This window comes from Hypanus sabinus, chromosome 19 (genome assembly GCF_030144855.1).
Source record: "Hypanus sabinus isolate sHypSab1 chromosome 19, sHypSab1.hap1, whole genome shotgun sequence".
Classification (NCBI taxonomy): Eukaryota; Metazoa; Chordata; class Chondrichthyes; order Myliobatiformes; family Dasyatidae; genus Hypanus; species Hypanus sabinus.
This window is the reverse complement of record NC_082724.1, coordinates 72,777,420-72,790,643: the sequence shown is the minus strand read 5'-3', so window position 1 is coordinate 72,790,643 and position 13,224 is coordinate 72,777,420. Positions and strand designations below refer to the sequence as shown.

General features: G+C 43.3%; 1 protein-coding gene across 5 annotated transcripts in view; it reads right to left on the bottom strand.

Moving 5' to 3' along the window:
* Nucleotides 1–13,224, bottom strand: part of LOC132378053 (mitochondrial mRNA pseudouridine synthase RPUSD3-like) — a 52,290-nt gene that overhangs the window by 36,596 nt on the left and 2,470 nt on the right. For all 5 annotated transcript variants that reach the window (XM_059944714.1, XM_059944710.1, XM_059944712.1 and 2 more), the window contains 2 exons: nucleotides 8,418–8,547; nucleotides 2,069–2,229 (listed from right to left, as the gene is read on the bottom strand). In XM_059944714.1, the coding sequence (XP_059800697.1) occupies nucleotides 2,069–2,229; nucleotides 8,418–8,509 (253 nt within the window). In that variant the 5' untranslated portion in view covers nucleotides 8,510–8,547. The remainder of the gene's footprint in view (nucleotides 1–2,068; nucleotides 2,230–8,417; nucleotides 8,548–13,224) is intronic.

Below are 13,224 nucleotides of genomic sequence, written 5' to 3'. Positions count from 1 at the left end.
CAGCCTTAGAATAGAGTGACGTCCATTTAGAACAGAGATGAGAAGAATTTCTTTAGCCAGAGGGTAGTGAATCTGTGCAATTTATTGCCAAGGATTGCTGTGCAGGTCAAGCCATTGGGTATATTTAAAATAGAGGTTGATAGGTTCTTGATTAGTCAGGGTGTCAAAAGTTATGGGAAGAAGGCAGGAGAATGGGGTTGAGAGGGATAATAAATCAGCTGAAATGGAATGGCGGAGCAGACTCGATGAGCCAAATGGCTTAATTCTGCATCTGCATCTTATGGTCTAAATGCAAGCAGTCCATTTCCACTGAGGTTGAGTGAGACTAGAACTAGAGGTTATAGGTTAAGGGTGAAAGGTGAAATGTTTAAAGAGAACATGAGGGGGAGCTTCATCATTCAGTGGGTGGTGAGATTGTGGAGTGAGCTGCCAGCAGAAGTGGTGGATATGGGTTTGATTTCAATTGGTATATGGATGGGAGGCCTATGGAGGGCCATGGTTCGGCTGCAGGTCAACGGGAGGAGGCAGGTTAATGGTTCTGCACAGAATAGATAGGCACAAGGGCCTGTTTCTGTGCTATGACTCTATTAAGATATTTAAATACATAAAAAGAAATGACATTAGCTAAAAAAGCCTTGCATTGAATGTATTGAATAAAAGCTTGCTCTTGATTACAGCAGTGTGTAGCAGGGAGTCACTTGACACAAGCCATCTGGAAACTGTACCTATAGAGACAATGTCTCTCCTGATGAAGGGTTTCGGCCCGAAACCTCGTCACTACCTCCTCCCATAGATGCTGTCTGGCCTGCTGAGTTCTGCCAGCATTTTGTGTTTTTATTTATTTCCAGCATCTGCAGATTCACTCGTGTTGCCTATAGAGACAATGACTGCTTCCTCTTTGTGTCCATGTTTATAGATATAGTACTTTGCAAAAGTCTTAGGTATATATATAGACAGGGTGCCAAAGACTTTTGCACAGTACTGTATTTGTCAGTGTGGAGTGGAGAGCGAGTTTGTAAATGTGAGGGGAGCAAAGGGTGTTGGGAAGGGAGAGGGTGGGGTGCCACGGGACAGGTGGCAGAGAAGGAGTGCTGGGACAAGGAGTGGTACAGGTGCAGACATACCCAGTCCTCAGACACCAGGTAAGATCATCTGATTCCAAACAATTGCTTAACTGATCATTACAGAATGTCTCTCAGTGCTTTCCGCTCTCTCCCCTCTCCCTTCCACTTTTCCAATAATGATTCCTCTCTCCCTGTCCCCTTCCCACTCTCAGTCCACAATAGAGACTCATATCAGAATCAGGTTTATCATATGTCATGAAATTTGTTTTTTACAGTAGTACAGTGCAATACATAAAATTATTACAGTACTGTGCAAAAGTCTTCGGCACCCTATCTATATATACGTTCATATTTGCAAGACATCTGGCCTCAAGTCCTTACAAAGGATTGTGAGAACTACTGACAGGATCATCAGGATCTCTCTTGCACCCATCGGAGATATTTATCAGAAGCACTGCGTAGGCAGGGCCCTTATCATTGTCAATGATTCCTCCCACCTGTCCAGCAAACTCTTTGACCCCCTACTATCAGACAGGAGGTACTGTAGCATTAGGACAAGAATTACTAGAATGGAAAACAGCTTCTTCCTCCAGACGGTAAGACTGCTGAACTCCCTGCCACCACCCAGGTCTCATCATGTATGGAGCGCCAGTAGCATTATACTGCTTACTTTGTAATTATGCACCTTATTATTTGTGAATTTATTTGTGGTAATATACTTTATGTGTTATGTGTGTGTTACATGTACTGTGTTGTGCACCTTGGTCCAGATGAATGTTGTCTCGATTGGCGGTATACATGGGTATGGTTGGATTTCAATAAAATTTGAACTTGAAAAATCCAAAATGGGACACTGACCAGTTTGGCACATAAACGTGTAGAGAACAAATCTGTGCTTAACATGAGGTATAAGTTTGTAGATGGAATCCCCATCTCAAAACCCTTATGTATTTACCACTTAAACCCCATATCACGGAGCTGATTTGACTGAAGTGAACACTCACATTCTTGGTATACCACACTGGTTGCAATCAGTTCGACAAGCTCTTGTCTGCTCATCTTTCCCAGCACTGGGATACCAGGATCCTGGAGGATACTAACAGCACTGCCTCTTTTCACATGCTGCTTCTGTGTGTGTTTCTGTGGCTTTGACTTTTCATCGGACCTGAAACATAGATGGAAGGCTGACAATGAAGAGAAAAAGAAAACTAGCCTCAATATCATTGCTTTCTCTAAATTCCCAGTCCAGAACTACACATAGCATTGCAATGTCAATCCCAATACCTTCACTCCTTCCATTCACAATACCATTACAATCTTCAAAAATGTCCTAAATATATTATTGTTGGCAGAAGAATGGTTTAAGCCACTCTCTTGCAGGCTTCATGGTACTTCCTGATCCATCAGCCCAGAAACCCTGATTTTACATGATGATCTTACCATCAGGGAGGAGGTACAGGAGCCTGAAGACACACACTCAGTGATTCAAGAACAGCTTCTTCCTCTCTGCCATCAGGGAGGAGGTACAGGAGCCTGAAGGCACACACTCAGTGATTCAGGAACAGCTTCTTCCCCTCCGCCATCAGGGAGGAGGTACAGGAGCCTGAAGGCACACACTCAGTGATTCAGGAACAGCTTCTTCCCCTCTGCCATCAGGAAGGAAGTACAGGAGCCTGAAGACACACACTCAGTGATTCAAGAACAGCTTCTTCCCCTCCGCCATCAAGGAGGAGGTACAGGAGCCTGAAGACACACAGCTTCTTCCCCTCCGCCATCAGGGAGGAGGTACAGGAGCCTGAAGACACACACTCAGTGATTCAAGAACAGCTTCTTCCCCTCCGCCATCAGGGAGGAGGTACAGGAGCCTGAAGACACACACTCAGTGATTCAAGAACAGCTTCTTCCCCTCCGCCATCAGGGAGGAGGTACAGGAGCCTGAAGACACACACTCAGTGATTCAAGAACAGCTTCTTCCCCTCCACCATCAGGGAGGAGGTACAGGAGCCTGAAGACACACACTCAGCGATTCAAGAACAGCTTCTTCCCCTCCGCCATCAGGAAGGAGGTACAGGAGCCTGAAGGCACACACTCAGTGATTCAAGAACAGCTTCTTCCCCTCCGCCATCAGGGAGGAGGTACAGGAGCCTGAAGACACACACTCAGTGATTCAAGAACAGCTTCTTCCCCTCCGCCATCAGGGAGGAGGTACAGGAGCCTGAAGACACACACTCAGCGATTCAAGAACAGCTTCTTCCCCTCTGCCATCAGGGAGGAGGTACAGGAGCCTGAAGGCACACACTCAATGATTCAAGAACAGCTTCTTCCCCTCCGCCATCAGGGAGGAGGTACAGGAGCCTGAAGACACACACTCAGTGATTCAAGAACAGCTTCTTCCCCTCCACCATCAGGGAGGAGGTACAGGAGCCTGAAGACACACACTCAGCGATTCAAGAACAGCTTCTTCCCCTCCGCCATCAGGAAGGAGGTACAGGAGCCTGAAGGCACACACTCAGTGATTCAAGAACAGCTTCTTCCCCTCCGCCATCAGGGAGGAGGTACAGGAGCCTGAAGACACACACTCAGTGATTCAAGAACAGCTTCTTCCCCTCCGCCATCAGGGAGGAGGTACAGGAGCCTGAAGACACACACTCAGCGATTCAAGAACAGCTTCTTCCCCTCTGCCATCAGGAAGGAAGTACAGGAGCCTGAAGGCACACACTCAATGATTCAAGAACAGCTTCTTCCCCTCTGCCATCAGGAAGGAGGTACAGGAGCCTGAAGGCACACACTCAGTGATTCAAGAACAGCTTCTTCCCCTCTGACATCTGATTCCTAAATGGACGTTGAACCCATTAACACTACCTCACTACTTTTTTTTTTCTGTTTTTGCACTACTTATTTTAATGTAACAATTTAATATACATATGCTTAATGTAATTCAGTTTTTTCTCTATATTTACCATGTACTGCATTGTTCTGCTGCCGCAACATTAACAGATTTTACAATGTATGCCAGTGATACTAAACCTAATTCTGATCCCGATCAGAATCAGAATCAGGTTTATTATCACCGGCATGTGATGTGAAATTTGTTAACTTAGCAGCAGTAGCTCAAGAAGAGAAAAATAAAATAAAATTTAAAAAATAATAAATAAACAAGTAAATCAATTACAGTATATGTATATTGAATAGATTTAAGAAAACATGCAAAAAAACAGAAATACAGTATATTAAAAAAAGTGAGGTAGCGTCCAAGGATTCAATGTCTATTTAGGAATGGGATGGCAGAGGGGAAGAAGCTGTTCCTAAATCGTTGAATGTATGCCTTCAGGCATCTGATGTTAAGGACATTGTGTAACAGCACGTTTAGTAAGCTGCTCATTCCATAATTAATGCCTGCACAAGTAGAAAAGTTAATGAGTAACCAGCAGGAAGAGCAGTATGCATGGCTGGGTAGTACAACAGGCCATCCAGCCCCTCGCAGACAGATGCAGGCAGTCCCCGGGCTACGAAGAAGTTCCATTCCTGAGTCTATCTTTAAGTTGGATTTGTACATAAGTCAGAACAGGTACATCCGGTATTATTTAGCGTCAGTTAGTCAAATGTTTGTCTTAGTATATAGTATATATACTTAGAATATATTTTACCTTTCTATGTATATAAAACACTTAAGAAACGTATGTATTTCAATAGTTAAACCACAGCGTTGCTTAGTAATAATTGTAGCTTACATTGGGGCAGGACCTTTCACATGCTCCATTATTCTCACTTTTATCCTTTATCCGTATCCTTTAAAGTTGTTCTGATCATTGACCGACTGTAGCCTAACGCTTTTCCAATGACCGATGGTGTTTCACCTCTTTCCAATCGCTTTATTATTTCCACTTTATTTTCATTTGCTATCGTTTTCCGTCAACGGAACAGAGAACTGCAGATTTTATGGTCTATCGCAGAGCAGCAGTGAACCATCTGATTGGCCTATCAGAGTTCTCTTTAGGATCTAGTTGACTTGATCAGCATTTCTGATCTGGCTATTGTTCACGATCGCACTTAATAAAAAAATACAGCAGCAGCCGTGGGCAGCGGGTCTTGTGCTGCTCCGGGCCCTAAAGTCCACCCTCACTGAGACAGGTTAAATGGGACAAGTGCTGACTGGAAAAGGTGGGGTCAGGGTGAATCTTCCTAAGAAATATTTAAGTCAAATACAAAGTTACACACTCAACACAGTGTTAATGGCAACGGCAATGACTTAAAATGGTGGACGACGTCGTGATCCAACTTAAAATGGCAGACGCTGTTCTCCTCCCTCCATTTGTAAGTATGAGTTGTTCGTAAGTTGGACATTCATAACTTAGGGAATGCCTGTACACTGGGTACGCTGTGGTTTAACTATTGAAATACATAACGTTTCTTAAGTGTTTTATATACATAGAAAGGTAAAATATATACTAAGTATATACAGCTAGGAAAGTGGAGGGATGTTGGGCCTGTACTTGCTAGAGTATAGAAGAATGAATGGTGATCGCATTGGAACCTATTGCATACTGAAAGGCCTATACAGAGTGAACGTGGAGGGGATGTTTCTTATAGTAGGGGAGTTTCAAACATCAGAATGCAAGGATGCCCCTTGGTAGAGATGAGAAGGAATTCCTTTAGCCAGATGGTGACAAATCTGTTGAATTTACTGCCACAGATGCCTGAAAAGGCCAAGTCACTGGTTATACAGTATTTAAAGGAAAGGTTATAGGTTCTCAATTAGAAAGCACATCAAAGGTTATAGGAAGAAGGCAGGAGAATGGGATTGAGAGGGATAATAAATCAGCCATGATGAGCTGAATGGCCTAATTCTGCTCCTATGTTGTATGATCTTATGGCCCTTTCAAGTGAAAGTAGCAGCAGCCAACATTGCAATAACACAAATGGTTCTACTGTTCAGAGGAAGAGAACAAAAAAGTTCAAGTGTGCAATACAGACAGGGGATTCCAATGCAAGGGGAGAAGCTAGATGTTTCTTTGAGCTCAATGAGGTTCCTCAATGGTGTCAAGGAGAGCAAGGATGTCTCAGGACCATCTGAAACACGAGGATAAATAGCCAAAGATCATGGTTCGCACTGGTACAAAGGAAGGGCCTGTTTCAGTGCTGAATGACTCACTGACTTTGACATGGGTAAAAACAGGGATGAAGTCCTGCAAACTGAAGCTAGGGAGCCAGGTCACAGATTCAAGAGCAGGGTCTCAAAGGAGTATAATACAGCTCATGAGAATAGCATAGAGGATAGGTCAGATGAATGTGCGGCCACAGGGATGGCATATGAGGGAGGAAGGGCAAGACAAGTCTGACGATGACACAAAAACCAGTCCATCACAGGTAAAGCCCTCCCACCCATTGAGCACAGCTACTTTAAGTGTTGTTGCACGAAAGCCACATCCATCATCCGGGACCCCCACCATCCAGATCATACTCTCTTTTTGCTGCCGCTATCAGGAAGAAGGCACAGGAACCTCAGGACTCACACCACCAGGTTCAGGAACAGTTACTACCCCTCAACCATCAGGAAGGAGGTACAGGAACCTCAGGACTCACACCACCAGGTTCAGGAACAGTTACTACCCCTCAACCATCAGGAAGGAGGTACAGGAGCCTCAGGACTCACACCACCAGGGTCAGGAACAGTTACTACCCCTCAACCATCAGGAAGGAGGTACAGGAGCCTCAGGACTCACACCACCAGGTTCAGGAACAGTTACTACCCCTCAACCATCAGGAAGAAGGCACAGGAACCTCAAGACTCACACCACCAGGTTCAGGAACAGTTACTACCCCTCAACCATCAGGAAGGAGGTACAGGAGCCTCAGGACTCACACCACCAGGTTCAGGAACAGTTACTACCCCTCAACCATCAGGAAGGAGGTACGGGAGCCTCATACCACCAGGTTCAGGAACAGTTACTACCCCTCAACCATCAGGAAGAAGGCACAGGAACCTCAGGACTCACACCACCAGGTTCAGGAACAGTTACTACCCCTCAACCATCAGGAAGGAGGTACAGGAGCCTCAGGACTCACACCACCAGGTTCAGGAACAGTTACTACCCCTCAACCATCAGGAAGAAGGCACAGGAGCCTCAGGACTCACACCACCAGGTTCAGGAACAGTTACTACCCCTCAACCATCAGGAAGGAGGTACAGGAGCCTCAGGACTCACACCACCAGGTTCAGGAACAGTTACTACCCCTCAACCATCAGGCTGCTGATTACTTCACTCACTCATCGCTGAACTGGACTCACTTTCAAGAGCTCTTCATCTGACGTTCTCAATATTTGTTTGTTTCCTCTCTTTCTGTATTTGCACAGTTGCTTGGTGCTTTTTTTTTTTACACATTGCTTGTTTGTCTGTCCTGTTGGGTGTGATCTTCCATATATTCTATTGTGTTTCCTGTACTTACTGTGCTTGCCTGCAAGAAAGTCAATCTCAGGGTTGTATATGGTGACATATCTCTATTTTGATAATAAATTTACTTTTAATTTTTTTACTGAGTTGCTGCTGTGATACTAAGGAAGATAGGCTCAAGCTCTCGGAAGAATTTTTATCAGGTGGTAAAAAAGGAGTGAAATGGCAGGTGATATTTAATCCTGATAAACATGAGGTGATGCACTTTAGGAGGACCACTAAGGATATGCAATGGCTGACAGAGTCACAGGGGTTCCCACCTTTTTTTATGCCATGGACCAATATCATTAAGCAATGGGGACATCACTGGGGACTTCAGGATCCTTGGACAGTGTACAAGTCCAAGGATCCTGAAGGAAGCTGGAGCAACAGGAGAAAATCTACATGGTCACAGGAAGAACATACTAACTCCTTACAGAGGACACTGGCATTGAACTCCGATCTTTGATGCCTCAAACTGTAATACTGCTGCACTAACTGCTACACTACTATAGTTAGCCACGTTGCAGGAGACTCTAAAATGTCCTAGAAAGCCACTAATTTCAGACAATTAGAAATGGCCAACACAATTGGTCACATGATCTCAGTGCCCAAATCCCACCAATAAATAGAAAATCAAAGGGTTCTATTAAAAACATAGTAAGTTTTCAGAAACAGATTAGTGACATACATCATGAAATTTGTTGTTTTGTGGCAGCACTGTAATGTCAGGCATAAAAAAATTATTAAAAGTTACAATAAAAGAAGTGCAAAAAAGGAAATAGCAAGGTAATGTTAATGGTGTTCAGAAATCTAATGGCAGAGGGGAAGAAGCTCTTATCTAAAGGTACAGCTGAAACTATGCTCATTCCACGTGCCAACACTGTTATGTATTCATGCCTCAATATACAAAAGTACTCACCTGCACGCAGTACCAGGGAGACATGATGCCGAGTTGGCTACAAGTCTTCGAACACTGAAAAAGGACTGTCTCTGCATGGCAGTGGTCAACATCACACTTCCTATGTAGGTTTGTTCCCATGTGGTTTATCCTAGAGTAAAACATAAACACCGATGATGGTCAAAGTTGGAGGAGCTCAGAGGATGACACAAACACTCCAAAGTATTCTGTTGGAATTCACAGAAATCAATTAAACTTTGTCACTGCGTAAATAGCTGATAATAACTAACTTAATAGCTTTAGTAAAAAATCTGTATTGACAAATGGCCTCCAACTCTGTTGGACTATTCTGCCTGTTGTATTATAAAACAATTAATTATTTAAAAAAAATTACATTCTGTTCTCATACAAGATGTAATTGTTTTTCAGAAACAAAAAAAAAGCTGATGACACAATGAACTCTGAGAGTATCTGTATCACAATTCAGCAAGAGGTGCTGATTATGTCTTTGATTCTCACTTATCAATATCTATCAATAGACCAAACTACATTAATCTCATCAGCAATTCCTTGGCAGTGATTTGAATGCAATCTTTTAATTAGAAGCATGTTTAACTGTGTATGTGTTATGTCCTTGATGCATAGAATAACAATGGATGCAGAAAATAATTTTCTCCAGATGATGGAGGTATGTACTATTTGAATGCAAGTCTGACAAGAAATAGCAGATGCTCCAACTTTAGTCCTTAAATGTACAGACTAATAGAGGATCCACTGTGACGAAGTTTACAATTCTGTTCAAGACAGGATAAACAGATACATGTACTTGTAAGGAAAACCCACCCAGCTATAAAACTGAGTATTGAACCAGTGCATATAAAAACAAGAGTAAATCAAGAGGAGTCCATATAAAAGTTTTCTTGTAAATAACTGAACATGGAACATACAACTTACATTCTGATTTTTCGGGATTAGTTTTTAAGTTTTATTACAAAAAAAAGCTAATTTGTGCTTTCAGGATTGCCAGTGTGGAGAGGAAACAAATGGATACGGTTATTGGGCATATTTTTTACTGGGCAAAGTGTACCTCAGAGGTTACTGTCGGATCCAACTTTATTCTTCGACCAGTATCACTAAACAGATCACTGGCTGTACATAGATTGAATACTTATTTCTACAAAAGGGGAACTAAACTTCAAAATGTATGGCACCAGCTCAAACGTATGGGAGAGCCATTTAAACGTCATTTAAAAAAATCCTTTCAATATCATAGATTGCTGGTTGCATTCAACGTATGCGAACCTAATATAACTGGGTTGGCAATGTGTAATGTCTGTGAAACAATACAGGAATATACAGTTAGTAAATGCTAATAAATGCAATCAAAATGACTCCCAGTTATAATTAGTGTCCAAAGTACTTTATCTCTAACTTTTATTAGTCTTTGAAATAATGCAGACACCAGAGCAGCAAGCAATTTGTGATAATATGCAAATAATGTTTAGTAAATTTGACTGACATCCACTAGCCCCACCTTCCTTCATTATGAAACAGATCTACCTAATGGGTAAACATAAGAGATCTTGCAGATGCTGAGAATCCAGAGCAACACACACAGATTGCTGGAGGACTCAGCATATCAGGCAGCATCTGTAAACAGCTGACGTCTTGAGACCCTCCATCGGGGCTGGAAAGTAAGGGAGAAGATGCCAGAATAAGGGGTAGGAGAGAGAGGAGGTGATGGGTGAAGCCAGGACAGTGGGGGGGGGGTGGGGGGAGGGATGAGGTAAAAAGTTGGGAGGTGGTACAGTATCTGAAAAAGCAAAGGCTGGAGAAAAAGGAATCTGGTTGGATTATGGGAGGTAGGGAAGGAGGAGGTGATGACGTGATAGGCAGGTGAGGAGAAAGGGCAAGAGGCCAGAATGGGAGAATGAAGAAAGAAGTGGGAAGGTAAAATAATTACCAGAAGTTGGAGAAATCGAAGTTAATGCCATCAAGTTGGAGGCTACCCAGACAGAATACAAGGTGTTGCTCCTCCAACCTGAGAGTGGCCTCACTGAGACAGTAGAGGAGGCCATGGACTGACATGTCAGAATGGGAAGTAGAATTGAAATGGGTGGCCACAGGGAGAATCCATTTTTTTTTGGTGGACAGGGTGTAGGTGCTCGGCAAAGCAGTCTTCCAATCTACGTCAGGTCACGCCAACATACACGAGGCCTACCTGGAAGCACTGGATATAGTAGATGACCCCAACAGCACATAACTCTCCCCAAGTTACACTTTCTTCAAGCAGATCCCACAACCAAGCACATCTTCCCTCCCCTCCCAACTTTCCTACGCGACTCCCTTGTCCACTTGTCCCTCCCCATTGATCTACGTCCTGGTTCTTACCCTTGCAGTAGAACAAGCTCCACAGCTGCCCCTAAACCTCCTCCTTCACTACCATTCAGGGCCCCTCATAGACATTCCAAGGGAGGCGACACTTCAACTGCAAATCTGTTGGGGTCATCTATTGTAAGAAGTTCACCCGGTGTGGCCTCCTGTATAGACCATAAGACATAGGAGCAGAATTAGGCCATCTGGCCCTTCAGTCTGCTCCGCCATTCAATCATGGCTGATCCTTATTTTCCTCTTCCTCAACCCCAGTTCCCAGCTTTCTCCCTGTAACCTTTGATGCCGTGTCCAATCAAAAACCTATCAATGTTGGCCTTAAGTACACCCAATGACCTGATCTCCACAGCTGCATGTGGCAACAAATTCCAGAAATTCACCACCCTCTGGCTGAAGAAATTTCTCCGCATCACTGTTTGAAAGGGCACCTCACTATCATGAGGCTGTGCCCTCTGGTCCTAGACTCTCCCACCATGGGAAACATCCTTTCTACATCTACTCTGTCTAGACCTTTCAACATTCAAAAGGTTTCTATGAGATCCTCCCTCATCCTTCTGAATTTCAGTGGGTACAGACCCAGAACCATCAAATGTTCCTCCTATGATAACCCTTTCATCCCTGGAATCATCCTTGTGAACCTCCCCTGGACCCTCTCCAATGCCAGCACATTTTTTCTACAATGAGGAGCCCAAAACTGTTCACAATACTCAAGGTGAGGCCTCACCAGTCCCTTATAAAGTTTCAGCATCACATCCTTGCTCTTGTATTCTAGACCTCTTGAAATGAATGCCAACATGGCATTTGTCTTCCTTGTCACCGACTCAATCTGCAAGTTAACCTTTAGGGTGTTCTGCACAAGGACTCCCAAGTCCCTCTGCATCTCAGATTTTTGGATTTTCTCCCTGTTTAGAAAATAGTCTGCACATTTATTTCTACTATCAAAGTGCACGACCATGCATTTTCCAACATTGTATTTCATTTGCCATTTTCTTGCTCATTCTCCTAATCTGTTTAAGTCTTTCTGTATCCTACTCCAACACTACCTGCCCCTCCACCAATCTTCGTATCATCTGCAAACTTAGCAACAAAGCCATCTATTCCATCATCTAAATCACTTACATACAGCATAGAAAATGTGGTCCCAACACCAAACCCTGCAGAACACCACTAGTCACTGGCAGCCAACCAGAAAAGGATCCTTTTATTCCCACTGGCTGCCTCCTACCCATCAGCCAATGCTCTAACCATGCCAGTAACTTTCCTGTAATAACATGGGCTCTTAACTTGCTAAGCAGCCTCATGTGTGGCACCTTGTCAAAAGCCTTCTGAAAGTCCAAATATAAAACATCCACTGCATCGCCTCTATCTATCCTACTTGTGATCTCCTCAAAGAATTCCAACAGGTTCATCAGGCAAGATTTTCCCTGAAGGAAACCATGATGATGTTGTCCTATCTTGTCCTGTGTCAACAAGTACTCCATCACCTAATCCGTAACAATTGACTCCAACACCTTCCCAATCATTGAGGTCAGACTAACTGGTCTATAATTTCCTTTCTGCTGCTTTCCTCCTTTCTTAAAGAGTGGAGTGACATTTGCGATTTTCCAGTCCTCTGGCACCGTGCCAGAGTTCAATGATTTCTGAAAGATCATTTCTAATGCCACCACAATCTCTAAAGCTACCTCTTTCAGGACCCTAAGATGCAGTTCATCTGGTCTGGGTGACTTACATACCTTTAAGTCTTTCAGCTTTTTGAGCACCTTCTCTTTTGTAGTAGTAACTACACCCACTTCTCTTCCCTTACACACTACAACATCAGGCACACTGCTAGTGTCTTCCACAGTGAAGACTGATGCAAAATATTCATCTAGTTCATCAGCCATCTCCTTGTCCCCCCCATTGTTATTTCTCCTGCTTCATTTTCTAGTGGTCCTATATCCACTCTCTCTTTTATTTTTAACATACTTGAAAAAACTGTTACTACTCACTTTGATATTATTTGCTAGCTTGCTTTCATATTTCATCTTTTCCCTTCTAATGATCTTCTTAGTTGCTCTCTGTAGGTTTTTAAAAACTTCCCAATCCTCGATCTTCCCACTAATTTTTGCTTTGTGTGCCCTTTCTTTTGTTTTTACAATAGCTTTGACTTCTCCTGTCAGCCACAATTGTACTATTTTACCATTAATGTATTTCTTCATTTTTGGAATATGCACGTCCTGCACCTTCCTCATTTTTCCCAGAAACACATGTCATTGCTGCTCTGCTGACATCCCCACCAGCATCTCCTTCCAATTTACTTTGGCCAACTCCTCTCTCATACCTCTGTAATTTCCCTTACTCCACTGAAATACTGCGACATCAGACTTTACTTTCTCCCTGTCAAATTTCAAGTTGAACTCAATCATACTGTGATCACTGGTTCCTTTTACCTTAAGCT